At 44.9% G+C, this 12,566-nt stretch overlaps 1 protein-coding gene across 6 annotated transcripts in view; it reads left to right on the forward strand.

The window, feature by feature from the left end:
- The window catches only part of HHIP (hedgehog interacting protein), a 385,274-nt gene that overhangs the window by 241,818 nt on the left and 130,890 nt on the right, over window positions 1–12,566 (forward strand). For all 6 annotated transcript variants that reach the window (XR_004539039.1, XR_004539033.1, XM_033940011.1 and 3 more), the window contains exon 5: window positions 3,586–3,737. Coding sequence is in view for 4 of the 6 variants with exons in the window: in XM_033940011.1 (XP_033795902.1) it covers window positions 3,586–3,737 (152 nt within the window). In the remaining 2 variants the exon portion in view is untranslated. The remainder of the gene's footprint in view (window positions 1–3,585; window positions 3,738–12,566) is intronic.

The following is a 12,566-nucleotide window of genomic DNA, read 5'->3' on the forward strand; positions in this document are numbered from 1 at the left end:
ACAGTGGCAAGATTCAAAAAAGCATGGGATGAACACAGAGGATCTCTAATTAGAAAATGAATGGTATAAAACAAAGTCTGGCACTGGGCAATCCTGCATGGTCGGTTTCCTGTATATGGTGATTTGGTTTAGGATGAGCTGGGGAGGGCTTTGATGGAAGCTCCAGTGACACTATGATTTGGATAGGCTGGAGTGAGCTTCAGTGGCAACTCCAGCAGTGGAAACCTAAAGACAGCACCAGGCGGACATCTATGGTCTATTGTCCAGAAATATTAAATAAAAGACAATTTAACCATGAATAAATAATGAGTGTGACTACTGGGCAGACTATGCAGTGGTGTAGAAAAGGGATGCGGGGGGGGAGGCGGTCCGCTCCGGGTGCGGTATTCATAAGGGTACGGCACCCCTCCTCTTCTCCGCCCTCCCCCCCTCACTCCTCTCTTTGCCATGCACGCGTGCCCTTTGCCTTCCCTCGTACTTTTTTTTACTTCCTTGGCGCAAGATTGCTTCCCGCTTGGCATCGGTGCTCTCTCTTACGTCACTTCTGGGACCCGCGCCTAGGAAGTGATGTCAAAGGGCGAGCCAACACCGATATGGGTAATGCTGCTTATGCCAGAGGAGTTAAAAAGGTACAGGAAAAGGAAGGGGCACGCGCATGGCAGGGGCGGGGAAGAAGGTGGGGCATCACCGTCCCGGGCGCCGCTCACCCATACTACGCCTCTGACTGTATGGCCTGTTCAGGTCTTTATCTGCTGTCATTTACTATGTTATTTTGTCATATTCCGGTGCCTAACATTTTGAAACCTACCTAGTTGAGTTAGGCGTCATTATACGTGATTCTATAGGACACCTAGCAATTGATTGACAACTGTGGTGAACAGTGCCTAGGTGTGTGGCACCATTTATAGAATCAGGGCAGTCCGATAGTAGGGTTTTTCTTTTTTTTTTTTTTTTAATATGTTGTTATTGATAGTGGTAAGAAAAACACACTTATCTAGCAATTTCAATGTAAAATCAATACAACAGTAAAGATCCATTATACATGCCGAGACAAAACAGTAAACTGAATGCAACACCAAACATCAATAATACCCCATGCTGGTACCCCACCATAGAATCATTCCCACCAAGTGGAGGGAAGAAAAAGAGCAAGAAAATAAGAAAAAGAAACGGGAACCGTACCATCAAAAAAGGCAGGTAGCCAGCAGCAAATACCTTGTTCCCAACACCACCAGAGTTTTTCAGATAAACCCAACCATAATTGCTAGCCACTGACATGCACAACCCTAACTCCCTAAATGGCATAGCCACCATCCACACCAGACAGATATACCCATAACTCACCACATCCATACTACCTATAGTGGTTTTAATGTTTGTGATGTACTGATGTCTTATTGATGCAATAAATTGTGTATGTTTTATTGTAATCCGCTTAGGCATTAAGTGGAATAGAAATTTTTAAAATAAATACAGTTACTCGTCGACTTACGACCTATGCAGGTTAAGACTGTTCTACTTTACGAAGCGTTTCGACAGTTTCCCCCGCCAGCTGTTAGCGACGCCAGTCTCCCACACTTCCAAGTCTTGCTATGCAGCAGTAATAAAATATCATTACCTAGTCTAATATTCTCGCCTTAATTTACCATAGGCTGACTTACGTCCCGATCAACTTACGACTTGTCAGTCGGAACCAATTGCGGTTGTAAATCGATGAGTACCTGTAAATAATGTAGGAAAATGACTTACTGCAAAACATGGCAATTTACCTGTTAGCACACTATAATCATACACTCTTAACTTTTTTATTTAGGGAGGGGGATTGGATATGGCGGCATAATCCGGCTAGGACATTTGCATTAGCGCACTAACTGGATGATGCAAATTAGCATAGGATCACTTACTGCCCTCCCATGTTAACTTTTTACCAGTACCACGCACTAATATAAACAGTGTGTTTGCCCAGAAAAATATAAATAAAAATGTCATTAATTATGTCAAATTGAATCTGGACTCAAGTGTGGGGGAAAGTCCAGCATTAAAATGCATTAAGCCCAGATTCCATCACCTGATAAATTGTAATGTGTTTTCAGATCCAAAAAATAGCTTTCGGGGTCCTTATTTTTGGTTCTTTTTACAATTTTGTATCGGATGATTTAATTAAAATAAATTATTAGAAAACAAAGGGAACATATCTGATCAGCATTAATAAAATCTAACTCATGCTGGCTTTTACAAAGCTGCAGGAGAGGTTTCTACTGCGGGCCGGAGAGGTAAATGCTCTGACGCTCATAGAACTTACCTCACCAGCTTTGTAAAAGGAGCCCTTAATTACTAGCCCAGAGAATTGTGTAATGAGCACACATGCCAAGAATTCTTTTGCTCCTCTTGAATTACGTGACCATGTAATATGGAAAATGAGTGCCCCAGTCATTGAGAAGTAAAAGGTTCTTAAAAATTGTGTGATGCAAGAGACTCTGATCAGTGCTACAGATTAATTAATGCCATGTGAAATCACTTCTAAGTATGTTCCCCCACCCCCCACCTCTAATTTCAGTATCCATCTGATTTGAATAAAGAACATTCTTGGATCAAGAAAAAATGCTTATTTTTATCTCCAGCTTCCTAATTTTGCATTGCTCAAGGAAGAAAACAGTCTGTGTGGTGAACTTGTTTTTTGTTTTTTTAAAAAAATAAAGCAAAGTGAATTTGAAGGCTGTTGGTGACATTCAGGCATGTTTAGTGGCAAGATTGTGCTTCGTCTGCTATATAATTATATTTGTGTGTGCTCAGAAACAGAATGGCAACATGGCATTTAGCATATACTAATCTGTATGGTATAAGTAAAAGTAAAAGAAAGCTGTTTTAAGGGTTTTCTGCTTTAAAAGAAAAAAAAAATAACAAATGCTGGAAACCTCATGCAGTGAATGGTCACATGGGAAAATGATTTCTCTGCAAAACAGCTAAAATGATGTAGCTTCTCATTACCTGCATTACCATGTTCCCTAAGATGAACAGACCACCATAGTTGTGACAACTGATGTAGCTGTCTCCAGGGTATAACAAAGTCTTTACATATTATACAAGCAATTTAACTGTTTTCTAAACATATTGCCAAGACAGTGGGAGTTGGCAGCTGATACTGTGTTTTAGGTTTTTTTGGATACTTGGATTGGAAGTGACTGCCGATTATGAACCTTTCTATTTGTCTTCTACAAACTACAGAAACCCCAGTAACTTAGCAAAGAATTCTTCACAGCACTTCAACTTGTCATCATGGCTACCAAAAGATTACATACACAAATCACTGCAACAAAAGTGGTCTAAGAGACTTGTGCATAGATAACCACACAAGGCCAACTTGTCTTGTCCTAGCTCTTAAACAGTCCCCTCAGAAGAGAAATGTTTTATAATCCTTTTTGTGTAGTAGTCATGGAAGAAAGAAAAGAGTTTGGGCAAAGATTATCCAAAAGAAAGAAAGAAAGACAGAGAGAGAATTGGGGGGGAAGGGGAGGGTGTCCAGCTGAAACACAATAAAGAACATAATTAACTTCACAATTCTTTGTGTTTTTCGTTTGACTGCAGGGAGGAGATGAAAGAGGCCTGCTAAGCCTTGCATTCCATCCCAATTACAAGAAAAATGGAAAGCTCTATGTATCCTATACAACCAACCAAGAGCGGTGGGCCATTGGACCACATGATCACATTCTTAGAGTTGTTGAATATACAGTGTCCAGGTACCAGTAAAGTAAAAATGCCACTTGCATATTTTGCATGCATTAGATTAAGGATTATGTCTGGTCTCCACATCTCAAAAAAGACATACCACAGCTAGAAAAAGTATAGACAGGAGCGACAAAAATAAAGAGGATGGAGCAGAAGTCTTATGAATAAAGAAGCTTAACCTTTTCCTATCGTAATAAATTTTACGTTACACTGGTTCCAATCGTAATTATTTTAGCAAAGTTTTGTATTATTCACCAGTTATCATTTACGGCTATTGTAAACATAATGGAAATAAGTCATAAGTCTGTAAATTCAAATATTTTGTGTTCCTGTCTCTTTATTAGTCCATACACTAATGTTTATCCACTGTCTATGTCATTTTGGGAATGTCCAGTCATCTGGAATACACGAAAGGAAAAGGTTAAGGTTATTCAGCTTGAAGAAAAGACACCTGAGAGAGAATATGATGTAAGGCATGAGCAGCCAAAAATGTTTCATGTCATTTTTTTTTTTTTTTGGGGGGGGGGGGCGGAGAGGTTCATTCCAGAGTGAATATGTACACTCCTCCAGATTCAAGATAGTCTACTCAAATTTGGGTGCCCAAAATAATTTGTTAATGGGCTCCATGATTTACCCTTCTTTTTTACAAAGCAGCGTTAGGCATTTTTATCAACAGTCACAGCAGAATTAGCTCCGATGCCCATAGGAATTCTATGAGCGTCGGAACTAATACCATCACAGCTGGTGATTAAAAAGCCTAACGCAGCTTTGTAAAAGGAGCCCTTAATTTTTAGAGCCATGAAACACTTACTTGGCACTAATTATGATTCAGGCGCCATTCTAGCTATATGCTTTTCTGTAACAATGGTCGCATAAATTGGATTGCTTGCAACCCAAAAGGAGGTGTGGTCATAGGAGGGGCATTCACTATTTATTTATTCAATTTTCTATACTGTTCTTCCAGGAGAGCTCAGAATAGTTTACATGAGTTTATTCAGGTACTCAAGCATTTTCCCTGTCTAATGTATCTGGGGGTAATGGGGGGATTAAGTGACTTGCCCAGGGCTCACAAGGAGCAGCGGGGGTTTGAACCCACAACCCCAGGGTGCTGAGGCTGTAGCTTTAACCACTGTACCACACTCTAGTGTTACAGAATAGTGGAGATCTGTGCCCAATTTGCATACCAGGATTTACACCAGGTTTCAAATGGCACAAGTCCTTGTGCCCAAAGTTGAGTGCCAAATTTGGCTTCCAAATTTCAGCGCCAAATTCAGTGTTCAGTGCTATTCTATAAAGAGCGCTCATTCTGAAGCACCCTTGATAAAATAGTGTTGAGCGCCGAATTATATCAGTGCTGAATTTTCGACACCATTTAATAAAATCTAGCCCACTATGTGCAAAAAGGGCAGGCTCTTCTTAACAAGTGTACATTCTGATAATGCGAGCTTGCGTGAGCCATTACTCATGTGTGCAATAACAGGAAAGGACGTGAACTCATTAAGAAGAATGCACATTCTTTGCACAAAGGGCCAGATTCTATAAACGGTGCCCAGCGGCCCCTAACTCTTAGGCACCATTCAGTGCGGTTGTCAATCAACCACTAGGCGTCATTTATAGAATTACTCGTAGCAGCGCCTATCTCAACTTAGGCTCCATTAGGCTTCCTAATGTAAGGCACCTGTATATTAGGCCTACCGACGCCTAATTCATACCACCCCTAACTACGCCTACTTTGCAGTTAGGTGCCCTAGGCGTAGCCAGGAGGGGCACAGCATCCAATTTAGCCTCTCCTCTGCTGAAGCAGGTGACCAAACACTCAGCTAGCCTGGCAGGCAGCCTTTGTGATTTTCAGACACATAGAACATAGTCACAGTCTCTATAGAAACATAGAAACATGATGGCAGATAAAGACCAAATGGCCCATCTAGTCTGCTCATCTGCAGTAACCATTATCTCTTTCTCTATCTGAGAGATCCCCTGTGCCTATCCCAGACCCTCTTGAATTCAGACACAGTCTCTATAGAAACTTAGCCTTCCACCTCCAGTTCTGCGCCCTCTGCTAAAGAGGCACAATGGTGCCAGGTCAAGGGATGCTCCCTTCAGATAGGTCTTGGACATTATTTGGTCATGCTACAAGCTGGAATTTGCTCGACCTCTGACAGATTGGTTCGTGGATCCTCCTTCAGGTCGCCCGGACAAAACGCTCAAGGTTTAGGACACCATTCAGCGCTTGCTGGATATTCAAGCTATAGAGCCAGTATTACTGCTCGACCTCTTGGGCTCTGGCAGATACTCCATATACTTTATCATTCCAAATAAAGGCTCAGAAGATTGGAGGCCTATTCTGGATCTTCTGCTCATGAATATGACTCTCAAGATTTCCCCCTTCCAAATGGAGACCGTCTGTTTGGTCATTGCAGCAGTGGCCCCAGGAGAATTTCTTGCCTCTCTGGATCTCACAGAGGCATATTTGCACATTCCCATTTTTCCAGCCCACCTCAAATTTTTTCATTTTCACGTTCTGGAACAGCATTACCAGTTCTCGGCTCTGCCCTTTGGGCTGGCGACAGCACCCCGGATCTTCATCAAGGTGATTGTGGTAGTGGTGGCTTACCTGCGAAAGATGGGTCTACAGGTTCACCCTTACTTGGACTACTGGCTGATCAGAGCTCCCTCACTGACTGATGGACGGCACACGGTAAGAGCAGGTGCTCCAGGTGCTGGAAAACCTGTGCGGGAGAACCTGTGCTGGATTGTCAACTTCAGGATACCTGGAATTCCTTTCCAAAATGGCAGCGGGCCACGTCTGTATACCAGAAGCCTGCATGCAGAAGCTATGTGCCCAGATTTCTTCCCTTCTAGAGCGGCCGGCTCCTTTGGCATGGGATTCGCTTGAAGTTCTGGGATCCATGGTTCCACATTGGATATAGTTCCGTGGGTGAGGATGCACATGTGTCCTCTTCAGCATGCTTTGTTCTCTCAATGGACTCCGCACAGGGATGCCTTGCAGGCCTGTCTGCCTTGGACTCTGGAAGCCCAGGTAAGCATGGATTGGTGGCTTCTCCACCAATTGCTCCACAGGGGCGTACTGACATTGCCTCCTGGATCGTGGTGATGACAGGTGCCAGCCTTAGGAGTTGGGGAACCCATTGTAATCATTCTTCTGTTCAGAGGAGTTGGATGCCCTCTCAACGAAAATGGAAAATCAACTGGATGGAGCTTAGAGCCATTCGGCTAACTCTGATGAGATTTCAGAAGACTCTGGGGAGCCAAGCAGTCAGGGTCTTCTCCAACAATGTGACGGCGATAGCCTAAGTCAATTGCCAGAGAAGGACCAAGAACACTCCTCTGACTCAGGAAGCCCACCTTTTTTTCCTTTAGGTAGAACGTCACCTCCTAGTGCATATGGAAGGAGTAGACAGTGTTCAAGCAGTCTTCTTCAGCAGTAGGATTCTGGATCAGGGCGAGCGGGCCCTGTCTGCAGTGGCATTCAAAGCAATAGTGCAGCGTGGGGCCAGGTCCACTTCAACCTCATGACCATGGCAAGAAACAAGAAAGCAGATCGCTTCTTTAGTCAAAGATCCAAGCCCAGAAGTGAGGGGCTCGACACCGATACAGCCATGGTCTCAGGAGATTCTCTTGTATGTTTTTCCTCCTCGGCCGATGTTTGGCCAGGTCATTTGACAGATCACGGCCTGTTTGGGCTGGAACATTCTGGTGGCTCCAGATTGGCCTTGCGGGCCGTAGTTCATAGATCTGATAAGTCTGCACAGGAGTTGCAGCCTTCAGCTTAAGTTCCTATCCGGACCTCCTCCCTCTGAGTCCAGTGGCCATGGAAGTTCCGGATCACTGTGCTCTTACAGCATAGCTCTTGAGTGTGCAGCCTTAGAGCACAAAGAATATTCTGCTATGGTTGTTGATACTCTTCTAAAGTCTAAGAAGTTGTCTATAGTTTCAGCTTACGCTAAGGTGTGGAAGGCAACTTCGGTGCACCCAGGACCAGGTGGACCCTTATTCAGCTCTGATCTCGCTGATTCTCGCCTTTCTTCAGGCTGGTTTGGATAACAGCCTCGCTGTGGCTTCTCTTCGGGCCCAGGTGGCTGGGCTTTCTTGTTCTAGATCTCGGGAGCATTGATCCTCGTTGGCATCACATCCTGATATCGCTAGATTTCTGAAGGGGCTCTTCATGTCAGCCCGCCAGTTAAACTACTTTTCCCTTCCTGGGACCTCTACCTGGTGGTGTCTAGCCTTGCCAAGGCTCCTTTTGAGCCTTTCGAGATGCTTCCCTCTTGGACTTCAAATTCAAGTGGCAACATAAGAACATAAGAACTGCCATCTCCGGATCAGACCCATGGTCCATCGAGTCCGGCGATCCGCACACGCGGAGGCCCAGTCAGGTATACACCTGATGTAGTTTTAGTCACCCATATCCCTCTATGCCTCTCGTAAGGAGATGTGCATCTAATTTGCCTTTGAATCCTAGCACAGTGGATTCCTTAATAACCTCCTTTGGGAGAGCATTCCAGGCGTCTACCACTCGCTGTGTAAAGCAGAACTTCCTGGCATTTGTCCTGGACTTGTCCCCCCTTAGCTTCAAACCATATCCTCTTGTCCGTGTCGCGTTGGACAATGTAAATAATTTATTTTCCTGCTCTATTTTATCGATGCCTTTCAGCATTTTGAACGTCTCGATCATGTCCCCTCGCAGCCTCCTCTTCTCAAGGGAGAACAGTCCCAGTTTCTTGAGTCGTTCCTCATATTCCAAGCTCTCCATACCTCTTATTAGCTTCGTTGCTCATCTCTGCACCCTCTCCAGCAGTTTTATATCCTTCTTTAGGTTGGGAGACCAAGTGTGTATTCCAAGTGTGGTCTGACCATTGCTCTATAAAGCGGCATTATGACTTTCTCCGATCTACTCGTGATTCCTTTTTTTATCATGCCTAACATTCTGTTTGCTTTCTTTGCCGCTGCCGCGCATTGTGCCGACGGCTTCAGGGTCCTATCTATCAGTACACCCAGGTCCTTTTCTTGTTCGCACTTACCCAGAGTTGCGCCTGACATTCTATACTCGTGTTCCTTATTCTTACTACCTAAATGCATTACTTTGCATTTCTCCACGTTGAACTTCATCTGCCATTGCTCTGCCCATTTCTCTAACTGATACAAGTCGCTCTGGAGTTCCTCGCTATCCTCCTGCGATCTGATTGCCCGGCATAGCTTTGTGTCGTCTGCAAACTTAATGATCTCACTGGATACTCCTTCTTCCAGGTCATTGATGTAAATATTAAATAGGATCGGCCCAAGAACCGAGCCCTGGGGCACACCACTAGTCACTTTCTCCCAGTCTGAGAACTTCCCATTTATGCCCACTCTCTGCTTTCTGTTTTCCAGCCATTTGCCTATCCACCTGTGTATATCTCCCTCTATTCCATGGCTTTGTAGTTTCCTGAGAAGTCTTTCATGTGGAACTTTGTCGAACGCCTTCTGGAAGTCCAAATATATTATGTCCACCGGCATTCCACTATCAATTTGCTTGTTCACGGTCTCAAAAAATTGAAGTAAATTCGTTAAACATGATTTCCCTTTCCTGAACCCATGTTGACTGGGTTTCATCAAGTCGTGTGTATCTAGGTGCTGGACTATGCTATCCTTGATCAGTGCTTCAACCATCTTTCCAGGGACAGACGTAAGGCTCACAGGTCTGTAGTTGCCCGGTTCCCCTCTTGATCCTTTTTTGAAAATTGGCGTGACGTTCGCTATCTTCCAGTCTTCTGGTATCTGTCCAGTTCTGATTGTCAGATTGGCAAGTTTTTGCAATAGCTCTCCGATTTCAACCTTCAGTTCCTTTAAAACTCTCGGGTGAATTCCATCCGGTCCAGGGGATTTGTCACTTTTAAGTTTGTCGATCTGGTAGTATATCTGGTCCAACTCCACTTCAACTGTGGTGAGGCTGTCTTCTATTACTCCACTAAACACTTTCACTGCTTCTGGTATTTTTGCGGTATCCTCCTCCATAAAGACGGACGCAAAGAAGGAATTTAGTTTGTCTGCAATTTGTTTATCCTCTTTGATGTACCCTTTTCTTCCCTGGTCGTCCAGGGGTCCCACCGCCTCTTTTGTGGGTTTTTTCCCTTTCACGTATCTAAAGAAGGGTCTGAAGTTTTTGGCCTCTTGCGCTATTTTTTCCTCATAGTCCTTTTTGGCATCCCTCACCGCCTTGTGACATTTCTTCTGATCATCTTTATGTTTTTTTCCATGCTTCGGTTGTTTTCATGTGTTTCCATTTTTTGAAAGAGTCCTTCTTTTCTTTTATGGCTTCCCTCACCTGTCTGGTAAGCCATGCCGGTTCTCCCTTACCTATTGTTCTCCCCTCTTTGGAGATCCTCGGAATGTGGAGATTTTGTGCTTCTGTGATAGTATTTTTCAGTAGGGACCATGCCTGGTCTACCGTTTCAAGTTTGTCCACCTTTTTCTTGAGTCGTTTTTTCACCATGGCTCTCATGCGATCGTATTTGCCCTTTTAAAAGTTTAAGGTTTTGGTTAAGGTTTTGGCATGTTTTCTATTCCCGAGGTCAAGCTTAAAGCTGATCACATTGTGATCGCTCGTCCCCAGCGGTACCGTAACTTCCACTTCTTTTGTCGGACCCGTGAGGCCATTTAGTACCAAGTCCAGGGTGGCGTTGCCTCTTGTCGGCTCTTTTACCATTTGTTCCAGGAAGCAATCCCCTAGCGCCTCCAAGAACTTGGCCTCCTTGCCACAGTTGGAGGTTCCTAGTTTCCAGTCTATCCTCGGGAAATTGAAGTCTCCCAATATTATTACATTGCCCGTCTTGCATTCTTGTTTGATTTCCTCTATCATTTCTGAGTCAGTTTCCTCCGCCTGTCCTGGGGGACGATAGTAAAGGCCAATTTTTGTGTCTGCGCTGTTTTGGCCAAGAATCTTGATCCAGAGGGACTCTAGCTTCTCTTTCATTTCCGTCGTAGCCACTTCAACAGATTCTACTCCTTCCTGAACATATAGGGCAATACCTCCACCTTTCTGCCCTACTCGATCTCTTCTATATAGTTTGTATCCCTGTAGCACTGTGTCCCATTTGTTTTCTTCATTCCACCATGTTTCTGTTATGCAAATGATTTCCAACTTATCTTGTCTTGCTATTGTCTCTAGTTCCCCCATTTTGTTTCCTAGACTTCTAGCATTCGTATATATACATTTGAGTTCTCTTCGTGTTACCTTTTTGGACTTCCTACTCTTTACTGTCTCTACTGTTTCTTTCACGGTTTCCTTAACCGCTCCAGTGTTGTCTCCCTTGTTTGCTGTACGGTCATCCCCTCCTGTGTCTGAGTTGTCCCTTCCTGTCTTGTCTTCCTTATTTGCTGTGAGGTCGTCCCCTCCTGTGTATGAGTAGTAGCCCATGGTTTCTTCATCGGGGCATCCTGTCGTCCGTGCCATCGACTGGTGGTCGACTGTCGGCTTTCCCCTATTTGTTAGTTTAAAGCCTTCTCGATGGCCTTCTTCATGTTGCCTGCCAATACTCTTGCTCCTTCCTTGTTGAGGTGTAGTCCATCCTTTCTGTAGTACTTGCTTTTTCCCCAGAATGCCGTCCAGTTGCGCACGAAGTCAAAGCCTTCTTCTTCGCACCATCGTCTCATCCAGGCGTTAATAGCTTGCAATTCCCCTTGTCTCTTTCCATCCGCTCTTGGTACTGGGAGGATCTCGGAGAAGGCCACCTTCACCTCCCTGATCTTCAGCTGTCTTCCAAGTGAGCAGAGCTGGCCCTTCATCTCTTCCCTGTCATACTTCCGTCCGCTCACATCATTTGTTCCCACGTGGATGAGCACAGCAGTATCCTCTCCCCCTGCGCTGTCTATGATCCTGGAGATCCTGTTGGCCACATCCTTCACTCTTGCTCCAGGCAGACAGGTGACGATTCTGTCCTCTCTTCCTCCTGCAGTGTGGCTGTCCACGTGACGTATAATGGAGTCACCTACGATGATCCCCATCTTCTTTATTCGGGGGTTTCTCGGGGGTCGTAAGTCCACATCTATGGTATAAGGCCAGTCTTCTTCCTCCAGTGCTACTCTTGAAATAGTTTTCGGCTCTTCAGATGGGAGGACGTCTTCCTGTGTTCTCTCCCTTTCTCCTGGTGTGTGGATGTCTCCTACCTCATCTTCGGTTTTTTCTGTGTTTGCATGGATGTCTTCTCTCCTCTCTTCCAGGTCTTCTGTCTGGGTATCCTGGGTACAGCTTTCCAGCCCTGGGATCTCTACGTGTTGCTGGTGGGCTTCCTCGATAAATCTTTCTAGTTCCATGATCCCTTCGCTGGTATCGGGCTCCCTTAGCAACTTCTCCTGCATGCAGTTTTCCTCCTTCCTGGCAAGGAGTTCTTCGAGTTCCATCACAGTTCCCTCCAACAGCCGAACTTGCAGTTTCAGGCTGTCCAGCTCCTCGCATCGGCTGCAAATGTATGCCCTAGTCCCCGAGGGGAGGTAGTCATACATGTTGCAGCCGGTGCAGAAGACTGGAAAGCTCATCTTCTGGCTTCCGTGGGCACTCATGTCTTGTTCTCCTTCTCAATTGTGTGTGTCCTGCCCTCTTGATAGCAGTCCTCCTGTTGATTGTTGGTCTTGGTTGTGTTGGTGCTGTTGAGCTGTTTGAGAGTGTTTGTCTCCTTGTGTGCTGTGTGGCTAGGTAATAATAAACAAAAGAACAATAACCGGAATGTAACTTACGTATTTGGGCTCCCTGTTAGTCGGCCCAGCTTCCTGGCTCCTTCTGCAGGCTCCTTTGCAAAGGCGCTCTTGCTAAGGCGAGCGCCTTTACCGCTCGCCTTCGCCGC

This window comes from Geotrypetes seraphini, chromosome 1 (assembly GCF_902459505.1).
Source record: "Geotrypetes seraphini chromosome 1, aGeoSer1.1, whole genome shotgun sequence".
In the NCBI taxonomy this organism is placed as follows: domain Eukaryota; kingdom Metazoa; phylum Chordata; class Amphibia; order Gymnophiona; family Dermophiidae; genus Geotrypetes; species Geotrypetes seraphini.